The 26452-nt window shown below is 40.0% G+C and overlaps 1 protein-coding gene across 1 annotated transcript in view; it reads left to right on the top strand.

Annotated features, from left to right (window-relative positions):
- Positions 1 to 12986, top strand: part of LOC122772769 (CD276 antigen-like) — a 54840-nt gene extending 41854 nt beyond the window's left edge. The window contains exons 6-7 of the mRNA XM_044031029.1: positions 1011 to 1049; positions 12112 to 12986. Coding sequence (XP_043886964.1) covers positions 1011 to 1033 — 23 coding nt within the window. The 3' untranslated portion in view covers positions 1034 to 1049; positions 12112 to 12986. The remainder of the gene's footprint in view (positions 1 to 1010; positions 1050 to 12111) is intronic.
- The last annotated feature ends 13466 nt before the right edge of the window (positions 12987 to 26452 follow it).

The following is a 26452-nucleotide window of genomic DNA, read 5'->3' as shown; positions in this document are numbered from 1 at the left end:
GAGCTCCCTGCACACTATTGCTTAGTAGCTATTTAAGTGCTGCACTCATGTTCCTTGCTGTTTCAGCACCATACAGTAAGCTACATGTTTACAGCTGTGTTTTCTCCAAGGATTAACTCGGAGAGAGGATGTTTCATTGTTGAAGGCCATATAACACTGGGATGATAACAATTGCAATTTTAAAAAATGATACCACATAAATCATATAGTTCTCCTCTGGTTCTCCCCTTATTATGTCTGTATGTATCATGTCTTCAAAGGGAGAAATTGTCTTTATTAAATATTATTAAATTACAAAAGTGGATTGCCAGTTGTTAGAGACAGTGCAGATGTGCTGCACACAAAGGAACCTCTGCAACCTCTCAGTGGTTATCTGTTGACCTATGAGCAAAAGGCCACCTGACCATTGTCTGAAGAGACGGATGAAAAGTAGCTGCCCTTTCATAGTTTGGAATAAAATAGTGTTGCCACAGAAATACTGTTTCTGTATTTCTGGCCAGTCCCACTGAAATTACAAAAGTAATTGTGCTATGAGTGCTTTTGTGAGAACAGAGCGATAGTAAAAGTTAAGGAAATCTTTTTTCTCCGGATTAATCCTCCTGTACAGCACCATTTACATCCTTCTCCTACCACCCCTCTCACCCACTTACCCAATTTCCCCCGGTCTGTCTTGTAATCTATGCTTCTCTGACAGTACTGCCAAAGTCCAGTGGGAGAGTGCCTATCCATCTCACTACCCCAATCTGTCTCCCCTGTTTGGTTCCACATGAGCACTCAGCTGCTGTGACTAATTAAATAAAGCACTGTGCCCGCTGCTTCCTGTTAGCCATTGCAAGGTTGGTGCACAGAGATGGAGCAGAGGCAGGAGGAGGAGGGAATTCAATAACGAACGCATAGCATGTGAAAATTCTCTCGACATGAAAGTTGAGAACAGTATGACAAATAAATTATAACTCCATTATTTTTTTTGTAACACAACAATTCATTTTAATTTGTCCTTTTCTCCCCAGCAATGACGCCACTGAAAAGTTAAAGCCAAGAGAATGAAGGTGAGTATGATTTTACCATGTGCAGGCATGTGTCTTTCAGTCCATTTTTGTATGTATTGCTGTGGCGTCACAGTTTGTTCACTTATCAGAATTGCCCGGTGTTCTCGGTAAGTGCTGCTGTAATGAGGCTAGGCTGCATTAATTCAGCAGACCACCTGGAATACTACAAGTCTTGGCATTTTGATTTCAGGAATCACAGGGTCACTGATAAATCTGTCATGCAAAATATAAAGCCCAGGATTTCCTTGAAGAGTCCAATTAAAGTTAAACTTAAATCAGTCAATTTATCAACAAAGCCTTTCCTTCCGTTGGAAACTGATATTCATGTGGAGTTTCTAAACTGCCAGCTTCGGCTCGTGAGGAGCTGCAGCAGACCATTTGGATAATTTGGCTGCATTTAGCATTTTACTGCTTTTCTCATGATCGGAGGTTTTGGGTGTGGGAGGAAGAGGTGACATGGAGCTGGAGCTCAATTTATCGAGATATGTTTGACAACTGCTGGGGGTCATGTGACAGAACAGCTAGAGTTGGGTGTCATGAGCAGCCATTATGAATCAATAGTTGTAGTGTACTTCAACCTGTAGGGGGCTCAAGCACTAACTCTTGTGGGACACCTGTCCATGGAATAACATAATGAATGAGTTTCAGCAACAAGTCCAGACCTCGCAGTAATAATTAATAATAATAATTTAGCACAATATCTGTGAATGAGATTAGAAAGAAGCCACGAAAAAAGCATTACAACTGCAACCACTTCACAAATCTGACACAACACACTACTATGTGCTTAGCTTAAATCAATAAAAGGAGAACATACAGTACAGTGCAAAAGTCTCAGGGCATTACCAGCTTTGTTTGTGATATGTTGTGAACATTGTTGTTGGTCTCGTATATTAGCAACCTTTCAATGAGTTGAACTAATACAACATGTGTGTGTATTACTCCAGAATGTCCCGATGTAACAGACCTTTGAAATCTTGGAACAAACGGGTTTTATCAATAACATTAATTAGGGTTCCCCTCCAGCTTTGCAGAGAGCCGGGGTCGTGCTATTGTTCAAGTGTAAGTGAAGGTCACACCAAATTCTTGGCACTAACCTGTAGAAGCAGTTTTTTTCACAGACAAATGTGTTCTTTTAAAACGGCATACATGTTTCCGGGTATTTTTGCTCCGCATTGCGCGTCACATGTCTGTTACACATTACAGAGAAACCTCATCAATACAACTGCATTACTCAAAACTTAAAAGAAATGGCATTACAGGATCCCTCAGCATGGGCCTCTGTAGGCCATCAATAACTAACAAAGAATAGAAATTTATGGCAGATTTTCTTGTTTTCAAAGTAGAAAGAAATGTTTTTTTTTTGTCGTAACAGATGTTTTGATATTGGATGGTGATATTTTTGGAAACATTTTAGAGGTGCTCCATCAATTCTGAGTCGAATCTTAATGATGTTTTTACTGATTTGTTGGTGCCGGAGAGACATCACGACTTATTTTAGCTGTTTATTGTTTCCTATTTCTCGCTGTTCAAAACCACTCCAACTTCATCAGGTAGATAAGAGAAGCCTGCACTGAAAGTCTTTGTATTTCTGAGACTGAGCAGCACCTCAGAAGCACAACAAATGTGACATGCTAATTTCATTTAACAGGTGTTTGTGTATGCGTGTCTCCAGTATTGGCACATATTTATTTGGGAAAAGGCTTCAAATAAAGCAAAGTAAAATAAGTTGAGTGATGCTTCTCAGTCACACCACTGTCAGCAAGCAGTTTCTGGTTTCTGTTGTGTGACTCATTTTCATCACAATGATGAACAGTTTCAACTATATGATTCTCCGATTGGGGTTTTTTTTTCCATGAAGCCCCAACACACAGACAGAATAGACGGTGATAGAAGGAGCAATTTCCTGTAACTAACCAAAATAAAGTCTGGCCAGGAGGAACCACAGAAAGGACATTAGTCATTACTGTAGTATCCGCTGACCTTCAGCAAGACTGTTACTGCTAGGTAATGTCCCAGAGCCTGTAGACCCATCCACTGCTGAATCATCCTGGATCAATTATTCTAATATTTGTGTGGCATTTTTTCTATCGATTAACGGATTTATGCCGAGTGCAGCATATCTTGTTTAATAAAGGAAGCTTCTGCATTTAATTAAATTGTTTAAGAGTTAGTGGGCACTTTGTTTTCATAAACCTTACATTATCGATGCATGTGTTCATCAGTGACTTATGTTTATCCACCCAAACTTTTATGGTTTCATTACCAGCAGCCAAACACAAATATGAAAACAAATGGCTATCTGCACCCCACGGACTGTCTTGCAGATTGTGCACGTTGATTTGTTGCTGTCATTATTAGTGGCTTTGTCTTATTGTATGTTATAACAAAATGTGACACACTGATCATTATCAGGGTGGTTTCCGACAAATTAGAAATGTAAATGTTGACCCTCTACCAAGAATATAAACCTGGAGGCAAACTATGGTTTGGGGAATGGTCGGTTGCACTTATCCATCTCTAAAATCAACAGTTTCTCATTTTCTGCAGTTATTAGCTTTTTTATATGAAATATCCTCAGTTATTCATACTGTACTATTGCAATAATGTTGTATAAAGCGGCGTTAGAGACATGTGAGAGAGTGTCACAGTTAAATGCATAATTCGTCATCCACAAAAATCATATTGTTAAAAAAACCTGTTTTTCATTAAGAATCTTTGTACATTTTCAGTGGAAATTCTTCCCCAGGTTCATAATTTACAATGATTTACAGAGTCTTGTTCTTTTAATATGTAAAAGGGTAATAAGGAATGGCGTAGTTCAGAACTTTGCCCCAGCTTGAGATGACTGCAAATAAGAAGATAAATATTCAAAGGAAGACATGAACTGAATTAAGGAAAGGAGCAGAACCACCCGGTCATCTACCTGAGGACTTTTGATGAATTCCAATGAGAGCACAGATTACATTTTTAAGATAGGCCCTATAGGTGCAATTAGTGCTACATAATGGTACTTTCTCAGCTGCTTCAGCAGAACAGTAAAATATTGATTTAATTCACCACTACACTGTATATATTCACTTAAACTCTGGACTGTCATGCTAAGAATCTCTTTTATCATAATACTTTTAAGCAGTAATAGTAAGGATTTCTTCTCTCATGGCTTTTTAAGTAGGGAGTGCTTATAGGGAGTCATGTCTCTGAGGATGCTTTGGAAGAGATAAAGGTGTAGGGAGAACAGAATGGAGTGTGAAAGGAGAGAAGTGGCCTCCGTGTGTTTAAAAGTCTGCTGCAGACTGATGTAGGCGCTAGAATGTGAGCTCTCAGATGATGTGAGGTTTTTGAGTTTGGTGTATAGGCGGTGAGAAAGACGGGGGCTTTTCCATTTCATCTCTGCTGCATGTGGCAAGTGAGGCCTGGCAAACACTGATGATGTCAGACAGGACACTAGGATGGGCTCTGTTCAGGGAGGGGCGGTGTATCATCAAGTGGCGTTTGACTCTCCATTCCAGTATCTCTGGTCTCTGCATTATTTATGCTTTTTGTCTCTGCCATTTATCAGCGCTTTTATACCTTGCAGCCTCATTCTACTGTACATCACCTGTGATGGAATAGGTCGCAGCAATCATAGCCCCTGAGGGAAGCCAATAACTGAATATAGTCACTCATATTAATACCAGAAAATAGACAAGTGTGCCATGCAGCAGTCTCTGCATACCAGGGAAACATTGGCAAACATCCATCCACCACTGAATAATAATACGTAACAGGGAAAATGTGCTGGCGCCACCATCATACCTTAATATTAATTTTCAGGTCATGGAAGTGGTAATGATGTGAGCTGTGGTAGGAGTTGCACAGCGACTGAATCACTGATCAATGACAACTAATGAACACAGTAGGAGTTCTGCTCTGTTTGCCTCTCGACAGAGAACCGCCTTCTCCAGAGAGTTCTTTTTTTTTTTTTTCTTGTTTTTGCTAGAGAAGCACAGGAGCCTTCATTGAAACTAACTGCCTGTGGGCTCAATTAACTACCATAGATTACTCATGATGCAGATCAGAGATTGTACACAAGAGCAGCAATGTGGCGATGTTAAAAGACTCACACACACAACAAAAGTATGTGCATGAGTTCCGGACATTGTGATGCTGAGATACGTTATCAATGTATGGATTATGTAAAAGTCCCATAACAGGGTCCATAGCAATTAAAATCAACTGATTACTGGAATGATCAAAACAGACGTTATTTACACGTTTGTTTTTTTTCGGTCGCTTGGTAAGGCTCTGCACCAAAGTGTGGATACCATTATCAGATGGAGCAAATGTAAAAAGCAAAAGGCAGCACCGTGACTCTGTGACCCTGAAGCAGATGTATGTTTTGTTGTGTTGTTATGGGCAACTGAGAGCTCCATGGTAATAGCGTGGTTATGTGTGGTCTCAAGGCTATGGTTTTGTCACAGCTTGTTAGCATCACTGAATGAACCCCTCATTGCTGTCAGTTTCTCTACCTAAACAACATGTCTAAGCAAACGGACACAAATGAGGACACCTCTTTCTGATCATTTGTCTCACTCAAGCCTCTTTGCTCTTGTTTGTGACATCTGGGTGTTTTTCCAGGATTTCTGAACGTTTGCTTATTTGAAACGTTGCAGCAACCAACAATGCCAGGAATACAGTTTGTTTGTTCATTCATTCATTTATTTGTCTTCTATCACTCTATCCTCCACATGAGGGTCACAGGTCCATCACAGGGCCACATAGACACAAACAACCATCCATTCTTAGACCTATGTGGAATAGAGTTTTTATTTCTGAATCAGTTTTTTGGACAAATGCAAAAGCTGGCATGTTTAAATGGGTTGCAGCCTATTGTTTACAAAACATGGCGATCAAAGACGATATGTTCAGCATCAGAGGATTTACAGATGGCTCGAACTTAAACACTGAGCAGCACTCCTGCTGTGATGAGAATACACTTAACGTGCTGTTTATTAAATGACGAGATGACTTTTATGCGTATCTTTCTGAAGTGTGCATGCATAATTGTGATAGTTTAATCACACATGTCTCTGCAGGTTACCCAAGCCTTTTTTTTCTTCTTTTGTTTTTTTCACTTACTGTAGCAGTGAATTAACTAATAGGTTAAGGAGGACCATGATCAAAGTTGGAAAATTTCCATTGGAATTGATGGGAATAAAGTGGAAATTTTCAGTTGAAAGTTGGGGACAAATATAGTTGGTAAAAAAAATATTGTAGCATTATCTTTGCTAAAACAATAATAAAAGCAAAGTATCGATTTAATCATTGAAAAAATGTTGTATTTTAACTCTTGTTCTTTGCCCTCCCTGATTTGTTCTTTGCGTCATGGTTTTTTGTTTGTCTTAAGAAGCAGTGTCTGGAACTTGTTCCCCAAGTTTTCCCCGTCGACATCAGACAAAACTACAAAATAGCTGTAAATGTTTAACATTTGTCAGGTTATAAACATTATATACTTACAATTATTTGGTCAGATTTCGACAGGGAGCGAGTTCCAGATGGACAGCGACTCCAAGCCCGTGACTACTTCTGGTCCTGGTTTATACAACATATATATGTATAATACTTCTTCTTTATGGTCATCTGGTCTTCTAGCTGTGGCTCCAAAATTCAATAGCCAATCAGCAGGCAGCTTCCTAAGGCCCGCTCGCAAAGAACAAATCAGGGAATGCAAAGAACTATTTTGTTATTTTCAAACAACAAAATACAATATTTTTGAATGGTTAAATCGATATTTTATTGTGAGTGTTTGTTTTGTTGAAAATATTGACACAAATCTAATTCTATCAATTTACAGTTAGTTCTCATTCATTCTCATTAATTCCTGTGGAAACTTTCCAATTTGTAATATTTCCAAAATTCCCAAACTAAAGTTTCCATGGAAGGTAGGAAGGTTGCAGTATTCTGCGGTAATCAGTATCAGTAATTGTTCATCAGGCAGCAATGACTTGTTGCAATAAAATTCTGTACATACTAGATCATTTTTTCCTGTTTGAAAATCAAATCAAACTCACTGACGTCAACATGTCGCAGTTCCTCGCCTCTGCTCAGTTTAGCATGTAAGGTGAAAGTCACCTTCGCGCTGCATCAGCAAACAAATAAATCACAACACGGGTTGAAGATGGTCACGGCATGCCGCCCCGTGTGACTCTTAATATTCATCCAGATTAGCATACTGAGAGTGTAAGTGCTACAGGGTAAATGACTGACTCGCTTACTGAGGTGGCCAGCGTCCCGGTCTGAGCATGGAATAAACTGTGACTTTTTTTCTATTTCCCTTCCTTTTACATTTCGCCTGGTACTGACTCACCTCGCCTTTGGGGCTTACCACAGGAGTCTCTTCAAACGATCCTTTAGACTGAAGTGAAGAATCAAGATTAATGCACTTCCATGTCCCACCAAGGCTCAGGGGGAAAAGTCTTATAATTAACACCAGGGGGCTGCAGGTTGATTTTAGAGAGAGGTCAAGGGTGGGGTACCTCAACCACAGAAAAAGAGCTGAGAAAGGTTGTAAGAATGTGTTGCTGATGTGGCTCTGCTGCTCCAGAGTGTCAGTTGAGTGATTAAAGAGATTTTTTTTTTGAGTAACAGAAATACAGAATAGATAAATAGTTTGACATGAAATAAATTGAAAATATAAGCACACCTTCTTGATGTGAGATGGATTAGTAGTGACAGCACTGTTGTATAAATCTGTATAGAGATGTTCCGATACCATTTTTTCCCTCCCAATACCGATTCCGATACTGTGGGTATCGGCCGATATAGAGTACCGATACTGATACCAGTGTGTTATAAAAAAATATATATCATACTACGCCTGCATGACTGCGATATGATTATCATTGGTGGTAAGGTTTGGCTCAGGTTAAACCCTCTGTAAAACATGAACGAATACAGCAAATGGCCACCATTTATTTTTACCAGTGATATGTTATTTAGTTTTTCAGCTTGTACGTTTGTTTTGACTCTGGTCCAAACAACGCAGCACTGGCAGAGCTTCATGTTTCCATGACGACTGACCGGGAAAGGACGTGTGTGACACCATTTTTACATGACTCCAGATTGTTAAAATGAGTCTCTGAAGTAGCTAAACTTTAAAAACAGAGGCATACATACGCAGGACACAGGTACACTGGTTAGTTGTTGTTAGCTGTTTCAAGAGTGGCGAAGAAGAACCGTGTCAGAGCTAACGGAGCTCTAATAAATTACGTGGTATCGGATCGGTGCATGGACTCCAGTAGTCCGATACCGGTATCGGAAATGCCTCCGGTATCGGAATCGGAACAACTCTAAATCTGTATAAAACTTCACCTTATTATTATCATTATCATTATTATTATTATTATTATTACTATCGTTGTTGTTATAATAATAATAATAATTTATTAGCCCAGTTTAGGACTGGAAAGCTTTCCAACAGTGAAGAATTCTATCCACTCACATTTCTAAAGCTCATGATACCAATAATATGACGATACAATGATTCTGTGATAATCAATATATTGCTAGACAATCATGTAGCGATACATCACGATACCTGTCTAACTGAACAAAAAAAAAACATCCGTGAAAAGTTAAAAGTGCAGGGTTTCTCTATTTATTCACAACATAGAGAACCGAGTGCATAAAGTCTATGTATTAAACGTGGAGGGAACATCTCTTAACGTAGCTTTCTCCCATAAATTCCCTCTTCTTCGGCCAGGTCACTCCACCTAAATTTGTTAATTCAAATATGGATATTTCCCCTGGTGTGTCGATAATCATATTGCGCGAGGAAGGACAATTATGTATCACCAAATCGATATTTGGACCCACCCCTAATGATTAATAATCAATGTCATATTTGTGTTGTACTAAAACAGGTCAGTGGTGCGAGTAACCGCAGCGGCAAATAAATATCTCAGTTTATGATCCACTGAAGCTTCATATTGATTGCCAATTTTTTTTCAATAATTCAAATGTGGACACCTTTACACCTTGCGCTCCAGCAGCATCATCAAAGAAATCAGATGTGAGGTCGTTGATAGGTAATTGTAATAGTAAATTCCAATGTTTCTCTATATCTGTTTACACAAATCATTTTAAAAAGTGGGGGTTCGTTCAAGACACACAGAGAGAGAGAGAGCGAGAGAGTTAGAGGGACAATGCAGCGCTAAACTTTATTCGGTGGCTTATTTGGAGACATAAACCATGCAATTTACTAGAAGGCTATGCATTTACGCGCATGGTTAAGTCTAATAATAATAGCCTCTTATATTTCTTCCCACGCTGATGATACTAACCACTATTTAAATATCACCCACACTTCACTATTTGTGTCCTGTAGGACCCATGGATCCTGTCTCTATAGCAGCCCTCTAAGGTCTGTGGAGTAATTGCTGAAATGTAAATGTATCCATGAAAGCAGGTCTGAATACCCCCCTTTGAGTCGTACACACGCAGGCAGTTATCCAGTTTTGCGTTAAATTGTCACAGTGCGTTTGATCATCTGGTTATGTTCTTTAATTATCGCCAAGGTTAAGCTACTTTCTCATTATCCTGAATGCCTCTCCAAGGTTATTTTCAAACACTTACTTTTATACTCCCATGCCTGGTGTTTGTGTTTGATGCTTGCTTTGGTTGATGTTTCTTTCGGGGTCAAAAAGCAGATTTGTGTGTTTCAGAGACAAACAAGAAAAGAAAGTGCATGGGAAGTTTACCGATGGAGAGAACGAGATATGGCAATATACATTTCAGTGGGAATTAGGAAAACGAAATGGGCCCGGCGTGGATTTGCTACGCTTCATTAGACTGAACCCATTGTGCCGTTGCGTCTTTCACATGAGCAGTCTCCTATAGCCAGGTTAAATTAGTGTACAATCGCGTGAACTTGGTTGTAAATGGATCTGTCCATCAGCTTGTGTCTCAGGTGTTGGAGTGGATGAGCACTTATGCTCTGCCGCGGCTGCTTTGGATTCTCCGACAGAGTAAAGCTGTCCGTTAAAGACTTTAGATGGAATTTGCTTTTTTCATTGCGAGGTGCGATGTGTCTGCTATTTCCTGAGATATAGATGAACTCAGCGACAGATGTTCATCCACTGTCTGTGGAGGGCCAAGGAGGGCTAGATGTGAGTGTGGTAAGAAACTGCACGTATGAAAATTGTATTTTGTTCATTTGGATGATGGATAAGTTGACAAGTTGTATTACTTTCTGGCAGGAAGCAAATGGAAGCCAGACTGTGTTTTCAAATAGAGCTCTGCTCCATAAAGCAGATATTCTGACAGGGAGCTTTGCTATTTGCAAGGATTCCTATCCTGCACGAATGACAGACTTTATAACTCTTTCTGTTTTTTTTGCTTTGACATTTTGAAGCTGCTGGCAAATGCCCTCAGGGTTTCACTTCGGATTTATCTACGTCCGACCAGCCCGTCATGTGTAAAATGAAATAAAGGGATGATAATGAGTGTCAATTAGGGAAAGGAGGCGCTCACTAAGAGAAACTATTTTTGTATTTCCTGTGATGTCATTTTAGGGAAGACAGACACAGTCAGTGCTTGGAGTGTGATAATTCGTAGTGAGCACACAGACTCGGAGCTACTCAAAATACAGTAAATCAAAAGTAGACTCGCGATCGGTTTTGATCCGCTTAAAGGTCTCCGCACATCAACCCGCAGCGCAAATGAGCAGCACGAGGTGGGAAGAAACAGAGTGATGATGAACTGGTGCACAGTCATTTTACTGAATAAAAGAAAAAGAAATAAGTGCAGCCAACATTGGAGCCCGCCACATGGTGATATAGTGATTAGCACTCTCGCCTTGCAGCGAGAAGACTCGGGTTCGAGCCCCGGTTGGAACAAGGGTTTGCATGTCCTCCCACAGTCCAAAAACATGCAATGTGGGGATTAGGTGAATTGGACACTCTAAATTGACCGTAGGGAGTGAGTGTGAGAGTGAATGGTTGTTTGTCTCTGGCGAACTGTCCAGGGTGTACCCCGCCTATCACCCGATGTAGCTGAGATTGGCACAGCACCCCCCGCGACCCTCTGGTGGAGGATAAAGCGGTAGATGATGACTGACTGACAACACTGGAGCCGCTTCAGGGAGAACATTAGGACGTCCGTTTGACAGTCGGACGGTTTTGTTTATTTTAAACAGTCCCAGTTGTGTACATTTGCTTGTTTTGAAGTAAAAGTAAAAGCTGCAGCGTCCCTCTGTGAAATTCAGTCACTGACATGAACGCTGCATTGACTGAATACAGGCTCAGAAAATATTAATGTGTGAATAAATCACGCTGGTGTCTTAAGTTGTAACCCCTCCAAAAAAAACACAAAGTTTTTCCACTGCAGAGATGATTATCTCCTCGCTGTGTTTTTAAGCCGCATCGCTCAAAAGGAAACAGAAAATTAAAAGATCAATCCTTTTGGGTAAACCCACAGCATTCATTTAGGATTTCAGTTGCATGCAAATATAGCAGACTGCCTTGACTAATGTATCTAAAAACCAAATCACCAAGCATATCGGCAACTATATTGCTTTTAAAAGCTTCAAGTAGGAGAGCTTCATGTGTGACATAATTAAATTCCACCCAAGTTAATTCAAACTGTTTAATGATGCAGGAAGAACAATTTATTTCGCTGCAGTGGCGGCGGGGTGGTCCACGGGGGCTACGAGGGAAGAGAAGCACCAGTAAGATAGGTTACGATGAAGAGGACGACTACAGGGAGAGAGAGACTTGAAGGTTATTGCATCCTTGAAAACGCTCCTCCTCCACTCTGTGTTATTGTTTACGTAATGGTGCTTCATTTGCCTGCTTTTACATGTAATAGTGATAGATAATGATCACGTCAGGCCAAATTTTAGTAGCGGGATTAACTCTTGTTTGCTTTAGTTATTGGATTCGTGACTGGTTATTGTGACCAGGCGCGCAGTTGTTTTTTGTTTGTTTGTTTTTTTCATTATTTTTCAAAGCTAATATCCTCTCTCTCACCGCAAACAGCCTGACACTGTATGAATTGTGTTTTTTTGTGTGTCTATTTCCAGGAGTCAGGGCCAGACTGCGAGTCAGAGATGAGCCTGGCGGGTGTAATCCCAGTCCACCTATCCATCAACCTGGAGACTATTTCCAGCGTCCCCTACAGAATGTCAAAGTCTCGCTGAGCGGAAGATGAGTCCATCATCTTCTTCTAAGACTTTCCCTCGAGTTTCCATCAAAACACATAAACACATCATGTGCCATCATTTTTTTTTATTGCCCTCCCTTTCTTGTCGACGGAGAGCCGAGTGAACGCAGCTGACAAAGGTTGTGCTCCGTTGTCATGTGCAAAAGAAGGAAAGCCATACAGGGGTGGGACAGGATCCTGTCTCTGTCGCCGACATCAGTGTGCACGGGGCTATCACGAGGCGTGTGCCGCATGCTCCCCTGTCTAATACGAGCTGAGACACTTAAGGAAATGGCCGTGCTTCAGTCGCCGTCACCGACTCCCTGCCAGCGAGAGAGCTCGGCTCTCCCTTCTACTCCACTTGCACTCGCTAATTAGCGTCTGCCATTGGAGTAGCTCGTACCCGTCGCTGCTCTCTTATTCTCTTATTCAGTCACTTGAAGGAATTGGAATTGAACGCCAGCTAAGCTCCAACAAACCGCAAACGGTGAATGGGATTCACCCGGATTTTCTCGCTGACCTGACAACCTTATATGTAAGAAATTGTTTTTAATGCACGCTGACTATCTCAGTTAGTTGCTCACACCTGCTGGTGTGGGATGTTTTATCTCCTCCGGACACAGGACTGGACAGACTGTTTTATAGCTTCTTCTTTTTTCTTTTTTTTTTGGTACTTTAGCAAGTCCCCACGCCATATGTCCGTGTTTGAATGCCAAAGCCATTTGTGCCTATTCACATTAAAGAGACATGTTTGAACTGCCTGGTCATTGGTAATTATTGGTTCCATTGCCAGAGCCACTTTGTGCGCTCTCAGGCAGAACACAGTCGAGTTTATTACAGACACTTCTCATCCCGCAGGACGAGCGTGTTGCTCCAATTCATTCTTCCATTTTTCCAATAGTTGATTTATCTGCCAAATAGACGATTCTACATAATGAGGAAAACATGAATTATGGTCAAAGTAATACAAATATTGCATTCACATGCAGATCAGCACTGACAAGTCAAATTGTTTCCAGTTAGACGCAGTCCTATTTTCGGGCTAATCCCCCTCTGTTTGCAGATGTGCAGTCATCCCGAACATTTGACTTGTTTTGAATAATGGATTTTCTCTGAGATTGTTTGTTTTCTGTCACAAGTGAAATAGCTACCTTGCATCAAGGCTGACTTATACAAGCGGTGCAGCCCGACCGCACAGGAACACGCGCCTATATCGTGTCCTCCTCCTCCTCCTCCTCCTCCTCCTAAGCTGGATGAGACTGTTGATCAAACACCCGGCTGTGCGCTAGTGCACAGATTTCTCTGTACAGTAGCCCTTGACCTTGCTGTGTGTCCTCATGGCCCAGACGCCCGTCTGAAATTAAATTACAGATTAGTGGCTCCAGGCCCAAAGAGGGTTTTATTTGGTTGGCCCCTTCTCTGAGATGTGCTCATTCTCTCATTCAGGAAGTGGAGAAAATGCCAGTGTTGAAGACTTCTTCTTTCTCCTGACTGCAAGTGCTGGAACCAGTGGGCCGCAAGAAATTGTAAGTAAAGTAGGAAAGAGTAAGAAAAGGGCACAGAGTGGAGGAAACAGGTTTGTATAAACACCAACAGCCTTGTTAATGTGGAAGTCTTTTAAGCCTTTATTATTCATTCATTCATTCATTCATTCATTCATTCATTGTCTACTGCTTTATCCATCACAAGGGTTGCAAGGCAAACGTATAGAGACGGAACAGCCATTTGTCTGTGTCAGTTTAGATCAGTGGTGTCAAACATACAGCCCGCGGGCCAGAAGCAGCCCATCAGAGGGTCCAATCCGGCCCGTGGGATGAATTTGTGAAAAAAAATACTATATTTTTCAGTTCCAGATACTTGTGACTAAATGTTTTGTGCTTTTTGTAAAAAGCTACTTCATTAAATGCCCTTGTTTGTTTCTTGTTATTATGCAGTTATGATACTGGTCCGGCCCACAAATCAAATTGTGCTGTATGTGGCCCCTGAACTAAAAGTAGTTTGACACCCCTGGTTTAGTTGTTTTGGTTAATTTTTTTAAGACAAAAGTTTTCCTGGGGAAGGCGGAAGATACACGCCGAAACAAAGGTAAAGGAAAACTTCAAAAATGAACCAAAAACACTAAGTTCACTCACAAGACATAATGAACTTTCACAATATAACCCTGGTTTAGTTTCTCCAGGTTCTCCGGTTTCCTGCCATAGTCCAAAAATATGCAATATGGGGATTGACCGTAGGCGTGAGTGTGACACTGGGTGGTTGTTTGTCTTTATATGTCCCTGTGATGGACTGGTGAACTGTCCAGGGCGTCCCCCGCCTATCCCCCCGGCGACGCTCATCCGGAGGATAAAGAGGTAGAAGATGGATGGATGGACCCCTGGTTTAGTTTGTCCTCTGTGTGTTTCTGGACTATGGGAGGAAACCAGAGAACATGGTGGGGGAAAAAAAAACCCACACATGCAAACAAAAGGCTCAAAGTGGGATGCAAACCCGCAATCTTCTTGCCACATGTGCCACTGTGTGGCCCACCTTTGTCATTCACTCATTCCAAATTGCAGTTACCGCTATCGAAATTCAAATATGAGGGACAATCAATTGATAATCAAAAAGTAAGGAAAAGACGAATTGTGGCCGTCAATACAGGTGCATTTATTCTATAAAGTGAAATGTGTTCATAAATAAAACATCAAACATAAAGGAAAGGTTTTTTGAAGATTACGTTGCCTGGATTCTGCGACATCGGCAGCTCTCATGCTTCATAATAAGTGACAGTGCGCACAGACTGAATTTGGAAATATGGAGTTGCGTTACGACTTTGTCCCAATACGTGATGCACAAATTTGTCCTCGGCTGATGACACTTTTCAGGGAGTTTATCGTTCTCCACTTCACTTACTCGTTCATAATTGATCTCGCCAAATGCCACCTTTTCATGGACCCAGGTTCAAGAGCATAAATGTTTAAGATGCTAACGTCTCCTTTTATTTATCTATCAATATAAAGGTTTGGCAGGGTTCGGGAGTTTGCCCCACGGCCAAGACTCACATTCACAGACACAATCATTTCAAAGATGAAATGTAGAGATTCTCCCCTTTACATATTGTGTACGTTAGAAAATAGTGGTGAAGAATAATGTGGAGGAAAAAAAACAAAGAAAAAACAAAGATAAGAATTGTGCAGTAAGGGCTTAAAACTGTTTATCTCCCGTCTTCCGTGCAGGATTTTTCTTTTTTTATATACACCCGTCTAAAAATATGACGCACCACAGCCATCTGCTGTATGATTGTCCTGCAGTAAATCGACGAAACAACACCCCCGTCACCCCCATTTGTTAAACAGGTGGTTTGATACGAGAGCATTTACATTTATATTCTGTACAAACGCAGACAAACGGCCACGTTCAGTTGCTTTGGTCCCCAGTAAAGTGTAAGCATCCACGCGCGTGTGCGTGCTTGTGTTTCAGACATTAGTCATGTTGTGGGGACTTAAATCTGTTTACACAGTCACAATATGCAAGACCCCATAACTTTAATTATTCAATTTTATGGTGAAGGCATGTTGTACTGTTAGGATGAGTTAAGGGTGTGGTTAAGGTTAGGATTAGGGTTAGAGAAGTCTAAAGGAAATGAATGCAAGTCTTAGAAACCAGACTGTTTTAAGGACATTTTGGCTAGTCCTTCTTTTAAGGGCTTTTTGGGGGGTTAAGATCTGGTTTTAGGCACTTAGTTGTGATGGTTAAGGTTCGGGTTAAGCCAGTATTAGTAATGGTTAAGGTTAGAGAAGTCTTAAGGAATTGAATGTAAGTCATGGAAACCAGACTGTGTGTATGTGTGTTGTATTTGTTGTTTTTTGAGGACCAAAAAGCTTAAGGGCATTCACAGAAGTAAGGACTTCTTTAAAGGTCTTTTTGGGGTTAGAATTAGGTTTAGGTAAGGGTCCGGCACTTATTTTCACTATGAATGAATCGCCAACATGTGTGTGTGAGACAATTTTACATGATTTGAAACCTAAGTTTTAAACACTTTTTATCCCTTTACATGCACTTAATCAAAATATATATATACAAGCGAAACAAGATTAAACCATAATGCATTCGCCTCTTTCTTAAAGATGCCTGGCGTATAAGTGGAAAATCATATATCATTAACTTAACTGATGTTACCTTTCAAGCAACTGCAGTGGGATGACTGTCCTTATAAATGCACTTTCTAAGCAAATCAGACAAGTGATTAATTACAATGAAATGAATGCTGGTCTTGATAACAGCTCAGTCCACACGTTTCAGCGAAAGTCAATATTTGCAGCAATTTGTTGATTTCGACGTTGAAGCACTTTTTAATTCTGGAAACTTTCAAATCAAGTTCAAAGTAGATGATGGAATCCACGGAATACATCACAGTATAACATACTGAATATGTGTGTGTGTGTGTGGGGAAATTGCCGCGTATTTAGATTTGGTTTCAGATCATTTTTTGTTCCTCCGCGCACACATGCACAGAGGCACACTTCTCACCCTGGCTCGGTACAAGTTGTTATTGTGAACACATCTGTCGGCTGTTTGTGGCGAAAAAACAGCGACTGGGCAAACACTCTGGCAGTCGTAGCTGCACAAATAAAGCAACATTTGCCATCAGTGCAGACGGGATGATCCAATATTTAGAGGCGAGAGAGAACATCGGCGCTCCCATTTTGTCAAGAAAAAAACACACTCGACACTCGAGGCAAAACAACCCCCCCGCCCCACTCTACACCGCTCTCACGCTCTGGCTCGGGCTATGGTTCAAGCAGAAGAATAGATTTATATTAGCACTTCTGCTACTCTGCATTTGACTTCATTTGAACATGAGGTCCTAGTGAAGTAGTCACTCAAATATAGCCAGCTGTGCCCCTTAAATTTTAGCACACACTAAATGCTTAGTGTACTTTAGTAAATGCCGCCCCCACCCCTTTGGTTTTTCCCGCTTTATATAACCGATGCTTTAGCGTGCACGCTACTTGTACAAATCATGTCTGTTTGCTCTCTTAAAAGTAATTTCAGTCCAATAATGAGGAGGCAACTGGCAGCTTTTTCCCGTTCATACTTGCTCGTGTTCCGTATTGTGTTTGGGATGGCACACCTGAGATCAGCAAACACTCGGGGCTAATCAGGACCTTATTCACACCAGGGACAGCAAGTGAATGCAATTAAGTAACAACAGAAATAAGACGAAAAAAGTGTCGGCTCCAGGATCAGGATTGAAGAGCACTGTGTAATTGGTTTATTCATGGAAACAGAGGCTACTCTATCACAAGTTATCTAAGGTGCATGTAAATAGCTTGGGCTTTGGCCAGTAGTCAGTTACCCTGAATGTGAGCACAGTGTGGAACTTACTTGGAATTTTGCTCACTGTAAGTGTCCTCACATCGTTTTTATGGTCTGTTTGGGTTTGTTCTCCGCTTTAGGAGAAAACGCTGCCAACATTTTACAATGTGTTTTTTTTTCCCCCCCCCTCCTTAGGAAGTTCACTAACGTATTTAGCATTCATACACTGGAGCTAAACATAAAACAGGCAAAGTGACCTCGATGGTGTTCCATAAATAAGGGGGTTGTGAAGGGAGCAGCACAGACAGACGGACAGACAGACGGAGAGCACCCAAAGGCAGACTAGTCCACACACACACAGGTAAGTTTTCCTCCTCAGTTTTTAAAAATACTCCTGCCCACACAGGTTCTCAACGGCCATGTTTAGATACACAAACTGTGTATGCATGTAGTGCAATCCGGAGTAGACCTATTCATTTATTTATTTATCCTTTATTTAACGGGAACAATGCATCTAACCGTGGTCAATTGTCATGGGGAATAATTCAGAACTCCTCATATGGACATCGTGGAGGGTGTGTGTTTATAGGTCACATCTTCAGGCTTTACGAAATGTGTTTTTCCGTCTTCTTGCGTGCAGTTGAGAACTTTGTATCGCATACGTATTTTTAGTGATAAAATAGCTTCCTTTTTTTTCTTTTCTTTTTGTTGATAGAAACGAGCCAAGCCAACTTTGAACTTGTGGCGTATGTCTACATTTCACAAATTCAATCTGATTTTGAACTTACTTTTTGCTCAGGTGTGTTTTATATAGTTGGTGAATGAAGTAGAAAAAATAATAATTTCACCAGACTGTCTATATGTATATGTGCGTTGTGAACAATTCGCTGTACGCTGGATATCTTTTGGAGGCAGTCTCCGTTTATTACTGACACAAGGCAAGTAAAAGTAAACTCCCATCAGCATGTGTAACACAGGAAACGTGCCCTCTATAAAATAAACATGTCCAGCTTGTCAAATTTAGCATGATAATCTCCATATTAGCATAATGACAATGCTAAACAATACAGAAATCACACAAACGCACATCACGTACCTCTCCCACAACATGCAGCAGCAGAAGGGGAGAGGTGAGGGCAGACACACCCTTAAATACTGGGTGGGCACCCCAAAAGTGAACGTGGGGAACAGAAAATCATGAAGGTTCCACATGACAACTTAACCTGCCGTGTCAGGGTAAAATATAAAAATAAAAACTTAAAACATACATTTTGTGTAATTATAAAATAAAAAGCCAAATAAAATAAATATTAGGTGTTCAATAAATTGCAGTACCTTAAAAAAAATATACTGTAATAACTGATTGTGCTGAAAAATAAGGATATAAGACACTCTATATTGCACTTGTAGCCTCTGTATTTACAAAAGAGTACTGTAATATTATACTCAAGTAAAAGTACTACTATTTTGATAAAATGTTACTTAAGTAGAAGTTCTGGTATAAAAATGTACTCAAGTTGAAGTAAAAAAAATAGTAGTTTGTTTAAACCCATTTTAAGAAGGTTTGGGTTCTTTCTTGTGTCGTGCAAAAAGGATAAGGGGAAACAAATCTCAGGTTAATTCTTTTTAATTAAAGGCAAACCTTTACAAATTAAATTGATGAAAAAATATAATATGTAAACACATCATCCGCTGCCAAACTTTTTGATGTATGAATTCTTTCAACAACTTTTTACTCAGTAACGGATGTGGTTTAAAACGTAGCGAGGTACAGTACTTCCAAAAAACGTTACCTAACCCAAAAAAAATAACCTTCTCAATTACAGTAATGCGAGTAAATGTCATTCATTACATTACTACACCACTGTTTTTAACATAGTAATGTAAAAATGCTTTGTGTTCATGTAAACAAATGTCACGTCATCACACACACGTGTTACCAGCCTAAAACTCACACATACAATGTGAATAAAGATTATACATTTCTTCACCCTGGCAGGAGTTGAATCCTCTCTGTATTAAAGACCAAATGCATAGAAAGAGCTATATATTTACAAAAATGCCATGTAGGCAGGTTCAATGTCAGGAGATAAATGAGTGGTTTTAAAAGACTGGTGAATGGACTCCAACAGACAGATAAGTGAACCAGGATAGGACACAAACACACGAGGAGAAGCAGAAAATCTGGCAAGTCGCTGGTGTAGATGGCTGATTTAAGTCGGCACTGGCTGGGTAAACTGGCAACAGGGAAGTAACCGTTTAACACCTAAGCCTCACAATGTCCGTCTGGACTATTTCTTTTGTTTATTTTAACCAGAAAAGGGCCAGAAAATGTCCTGTGACTAAGTGCTTTTGCCCATTTTTCCAGAATAACTTTCACTATCTGGCAGTTAAGAATGTCAAAATAGCGTATTAACAACTTAAAATGAAGAAAAACAAAAAGTTTTATTGAAAAAAACAAAACAAATCATCCGAACACCAGATTTTTCGTGTTAAATTTGATATTTGAACAGTATAATTAAATGTAACATTGGTTTGCGTTTTTGTCTCCTTTCTTGTGACAAAGACGCTGATTCGCCGGCTTCCTGCAACAGCATGAGGGAAATTACCGTAATAACCACATGTTGCCTTTGACGTGCAACTTCTCAGCTTTCAGAAACCGTTGGAATTTTTCCAATAGCACAACCCGTTATTACGGTAATGCAAACATGTCGTCTGCGATACGCTCGGTGTTAAAGGGACTGGGTTGAGGAGACAGCAGCACAGGTGATGGAAGCCAAAATAAACCCCATTCACCCAGGAACATAAAATGATGATAATTTAATTACATTTGATAAATAACATTCAGTCAAGGGCTGCCCATAGTCTACTGTGTCTTTATTAAGATCAAACACTATTGGTTTAAGGCTGCACACAAATCCTGGTTTATATCACAATGCGAAAAAAAACAAAACAAATCAAATCAAAACAAACGAAAGTGAAAAACACAGGAATTCATAACGTTCTTATCCTCCTTGGTGAATTCCAGGCAGCTTTAGTGAGCATGAAATGTTTGTATAAGGATTTAGAGTCAGACAATGTCATGCTACAATGAAGGGGGAAAAAAAACAACATTTGATGCTGCTACTGTAGAAGTAAAGCCTCAATCCAAACTTTCTTTAAAAAAACAGCAGACCTTTTTGATATCAGCTTAAAGAGAAGTAATGTTTACAGCAGCCGAGAGAATAAGATCATGAATGGGTATTCAAATTGAGGCCGCCGTGGTGAAGAGCAACATCAGACTGAAGTCCTCTTGAATCAGAATCAGAATCTTTATTGTCATTGTGACAACGAGAAACATTTAGAAAATAAAGACAAATATAGAACGTAAGATTATCTGTTAAAAAGGCTACAGAATCCTAAACTAACTGAGAAAGACAGTCACACGCAGACGCTTTGCACGTGTCCTGAACTATGAAAACCCGGGATGTGCTGGATGGATGGATGAAAGAACGATCACGTGATTAAAAGAGATGTAAACAATGTCGTTAGTGTGCGTTAGTCTTCTTTTAGTTTACAGGTGAAAGGTGTCTCGCAAAGTTTCACATGTACAAAAAAAAGAATAAAAGTAGCCTATCTGCTTTGTCCTTTGAGCCAGAGATTTCCTCATGTCAGGAATACAGATAGATAGTTTTCAGCATCATGAGCACATTTTCTCTTTCTACTGAATAAAAGGCACGTTTTAGTTTTTGGGTTTTTTTAACTTTTGAGCAGCAAGTGGGTCTAAAAAAAACTGCCCATAGTATATTGATACATACAATAATAATAATACTAATAAAAATAATAATAATAATAATGAAAATAAAAATAATAACATAGTCAAATAAATAAATAATAATACAAATAAATAGAGATCATTCTTTTACATCCATATGTCAAAGTCACACTTCTCATACAGTGTGTGTAAAACTGTACACACTGTAATAAATTTGTCTACTGAGCCTTGAGTGGGACAGTATATCTTAGCCCCTCCAACGTTAAATGTGCCATTATCTCGTCCACCCGTCGGCTGTGGAGATGCAGTATGCGGAGAAATAGATTTCCAGTTATAGAGTATGAGGCGCCTCGCCGACAGCGGTGAGAAACAAAGTCAAACAACAATGAGCTTTGGTTAGTGAGTTTCAACTCTATATGATGAACTCCTTAAAAATTGCCTATTTTGGCTCTGGATCTATTATCTTATCACACATATATGAAATAGTTAATCTTCAATCCAAACTAGAGCAAGTGCGTAAGGGAAGTGCTGGAGCTTGGTTGCAATGGTTCTCATTTTAATTGAAGATCATCTAAAGAAGCTGCTGACATTAGAACATCAGAAATCTGAGATATAGAGTCACCAAGATGTTTTCACAGTTTCTGTACATTTGCATGTCTCACTTTGCAAAAGTCACAGCAGAAAAAAAAACAAAACATATAGCACATGACAAGATCAGACACAAAAGAAAAACATATCGTCTAAGGTGGAGATAGCTGAAGGTATTAGTCTTCTGCTGAAGTGGGCTTTATTGCAAAGATGCTTAGGAATGCACTTTTCTCACCAAGTGTTGTGATTTTTTTTCTTTAACAAATTCTGTGATGCAGGTACCTAAAAATATCGAGATGATGCAACACCTAACCGACCGCTTGGGTAAAGGACATATGCCAATTTTTTTCAGTCCGATTCTGGACCACTGGTGGAAAGGACAGAAACAATGGATTGTTGAGAAATAGCATACAGGTGAGTGCTTGTCCTCTTCCAAAGTGTCTTTCATAACCTCTTTTCCTGCAAATCAAACTTCCCTTTTGGAGTCTCAAGATTCCCAGTTTGACTGGCGCCGTTACAGTTTTTGCAACCGTAAGTTCACAGACGTCACAGTCTGCCACCAGTCTATTTATTGTTACCCGCAGCCTAGGGGAAAAATGTGTGACAACAGTGAACAATTTATTATAATTTAGAGTGAAAAGTGACAGTGCTTGTCACGATGAGATTATAACGACTTCAGGGTGAATCCAGGCCAAAATAACAAACAAAAATCCCAACTCCCCACCAACCAGAAACTGAGTAAACCCTATCAAACAAAAGCAAAGACACACACTAATCCCTAGCCAGGTAAACGGGAGAAAAGCAGTGCTCAAAACAAAGGTGGCGATTCACTCCCCCCGCACCGTGACTAAACACACAAATGTCATTTACAGCGACATTTACACTATTTACAATCAACACACAGATCTCGACCAGACTCAGGTAAGTTTGTCACGGTCTCAAAAACATTGTTGCCTCCACCTGGGGAGAGCAAAGATTCTGAAGCAACGGGAGTACTCACTCCTGTCCCACACCAATGGAAAAGCGCAGGCAGGTTTTATCTGACTCACTGTGCTTGCATGTTTGATTTTTATCCCAAAATTCTATTTAGAATCTTATTACCGACAGCATAATCAGGATGGAGTGATACGCTCGGTTCTCGAAATAACTTCCCACGGAAGGTGCTGAAGTAAATCACCGGCCCAAACTTGGGAAAACAAAAAGTCAGAGGCTCATTTTTAGCAAACGGAAACGTGTGCTTTGTCAGACTCATTCAGTTGTGCTTGGCTAGGCTGTCCCTAATTAAAGTGTTCTGCTCTACAAAGTCCCAGGCTGGTCCTGAGCATGCAGAAGCTGTCTTATTCTTTCCATCCATCACATCTACTGTAATTACTTTTGTTTACAGTGGAGGAAACAGCAGCTGTCTGATTAGAAGTTATTGAGGAGATAACTCATAGGTAATTTAGAAATGGTGCTCTGCTTCTCTCGTGGATGCAGATGAATCATTTCATGTGTTAAGTGTGGGCTTGATGTTGAGACACTCGTGAAGAGCGACCCTGACAAATTACCGCAAGCCTGTCAAGTCACCGAACCATCTAACTCTAAAGCCTTACATTGCTGTTTTCTCCAGCTGGTAATGATCATTTTTCTTTTCCTGGTTGCAGATTATGATAAAAACTTTGCCGACCAGTGTAACATTTTGTGCTTGTTAAGTTGTTTTTTTTTCCCCTCAGAAAGTGATGGTATATGTGTGATTTATTGTTATATTATTTTGAAGTATAGGCTCAAGCTTGTAAGCACTTAATGATGTCAGTGAGACAGATACAGCGGCGGAAGACAAGCTTTATAAACTAAACGCTCATTAGCAAAGTGAGAATCAGCACACACATCGTTTTCATTATGCCGTTATTCATCTGTGCTGTTGATGTGTCACAGCTTTATTGTCGTAATGCTGAGATTTCTGTTGTGATGTGTAAAATGGATGCGTATCAAAATGGAAAGTCAATACTGCATTATTCTCTTCAAACACAGGAAGTGGATGCTGTATTATTCAAAACATTATTCGGAATTTTGCTGACCTGCAGATTTAGGCAGTGTAGATGCTGCCCACATCTTTACCAGTCCTTTTTTTTGGAAATTTTGATTTAATTGCGTGTACTTTAATGAATGATTTTACGATATATTTCATGCATATTTGTTCCCCAGTTTATACTGTACATGCAATCAGTCGATATATCATTAGTAGGTGCCTGAAAACAAAAATGTGCCACCTTGATTTTTGGTCTGTAAGTTGTTGCAAGTGACCCGGAAGTAAGCGGTTCATTATGTTGTTAGATTTTTTTTTTTTGAAAGTATGACACATAATATTTAACATTACTATACAAACTGCCAAGATGGGGCTGGTGGAATGACATTAAAACGTCTATTGTATTTTATAGAATTAACTAATATACAGTGAACACAATGCAAATGTTTGATATGAGAAGTCGTAAAAAGCCAGTGGCTCTTATTTTGAAAGGAAGTGGTGTCTGGTCAGCTGGCAACTGGTTTTCAAAACCGTCAGAATTGTGTCTTTTGTTGTTGATTGGGATTTGTAAAAGTGTAATAATGGTTTGCACTTCCAGGCCACCGTAGATCAATATAAATACAGACCATTCACCATAAATACAACATCAAATGGTAACTACTAATGCAGCCTGTTTGTCATGAGCTGTCCATGGTTCTGAAATGTTCCTTTCATTAATTTTTCCCCTCTGAGCTTACGTTAAGATTACACTAGGAGCAGCTGATCAGCTGACCTCAGAGACCGGGCGGGAGGGTATACGGACGAAGCAGCTCAGAGACAAGGTAGGGCAAGACCATTTAATGATTTAAAAACAAAAATAGTCATTTGAAAATGAACGGGCAGCCAACTTAACGATGCTGTACATTCTGTATCAAAAGCAATCTTTTTCACGAAATGCTTTTCAAACATCTCCAAAGATTGCAGACAGCAGAATCGCATGTTTGTGGTCGTCTCATTGTGTCCTTGAGGGCTGAATGAGTTCAATCAATTAATGCCTGTAATTGGACTGTTTGGAATATCAGAACAGCTAACGCTGCTTTGACAGTGATTTAATTTGACATGTTAATCAATCATCAACATTGCTAGAGCACACACTAATATATTAATGGGGGGAGATATAAATAGCATTTACGTCGTATAGACAAAGGTGTGGCGTATGAGTCGCTGAGTATGATTGTAATATATTTGCATCTTGTGTATTGTTTTTTTTTCTCTCTATTATCTTTAGCCTTTGTGTCAGGAGTGTGGTTTTTTTTTCCCTCAGAAAATGTAAGAAAATGTCAACAAATAAACATCATCTGATAAACTATTGTGTTGTGAAGACATGGTAACTTGTACTGCCTCACTTGCTTGCATCATTAATTTGTTATTCAGTGCCTCTTCATGTGTAAATACTATGGCTCAAAATCAGTTTCAATGAACTTGTTGTTTATACAGCCGATCCCCTCCCCTGCCAAAGTGTTAGATTAATTACTTTGCTTTAATGGGTCCTACTGCGGGGTACTAGTAATTAAAAGATAATGATTGGTCCCTTTGAATGTTACTAATAAAGATGCACACATTCATTTGTGTTATTCAGGTTCTTCAATAAAAGATTAGGCCGTGTGTGCAGGTGGGGTTAGAAGTTTGTGTGTGTGTGTGTGTGCGGGGTGAGTGAGTGTGTTTTGTTGTTGTCAAGGCCGCTTTGCTATTTCTGTCAAATTATGCATGCTTGTGTTTGTGCTCGCTCTCAGAAATCCATATCAGATAAACTTTGGATTATCGCATTGGATAAGAATAATGAATAAATGCATCTGGCCGTTGACATTTATCTTCACGCTGGTTTCCTCCAGCAGGGGAAAAATAAAACTGAGGTCATTTAAGTTTTATTGGGTGTTGACAGCTGCATTTGTTGATGAAAACAGTCCAGTTATTCTCTCGGATGGATCGGTGAAACGACATATGACCCCGCCATTGCATGTCTTTGAGTAAGGGACCTGCTGCAAAATGCAGTAAAGCTTCAAAAGCTCTTTTCTTTTCTTTTCTATCTCACATTCTTCCATTTTGTATATTACTGATTCTTCATACTTTTTAAACTGTTTCTTTATGGAAATTCAAGCAATCAATTCAGTTTTGCTTTAGGTGGTGCAAAATGCACACTGCACTTTCTTCAGAAGTGATCTTTCTTCAAGGGCCACGGTTGATGCAGTGGTTTGCAAGACCTCGGGTTTGTGACCCAATCAGAACAAGGGCATTTATGCATGGAGTGCGTGGGTTTTGTCTGGGTTCTCTGGCTTCTTCCACAGTCCAAAAACATGCAGATTTGGGGATTAGGATTAAACTGGACACTCTAAATTGCCCGTAGGTGTGCGTGTGTGTGTGGGAGTGGGAAAAATACCAAACTATTCCCTTATGTGTTCAAGTCAAATTTATTCATAGACATTAACTGTTTATGGTTAAGGTTAGTGATAACAGTTCAAAAAGAGTGGAGGTCAATGCAGTGTCCTAATAACTGATAACTGTGCAATAACCTGGGTGTGCATGCATGCGTGCATCTGT

This window comes from Solea senegalensis, linkage group LG7 (genome assembly GCF_019176455.1).
Source record: "Solea senegalensis isolate Sse05_10M linkage group LG7, IFAPA_SoseM_1, whole genome shotgun sequence".
NCBI classification, from domain to species: Eukaryota; Metazoa; Chordata; class Actinopteri; order Pleuronectiformes; family Soleidae; genus Solea; species Solea senegalensis.
This window is presented reverse-complemented; position numbering and strand designations above follow the sequence as displayed.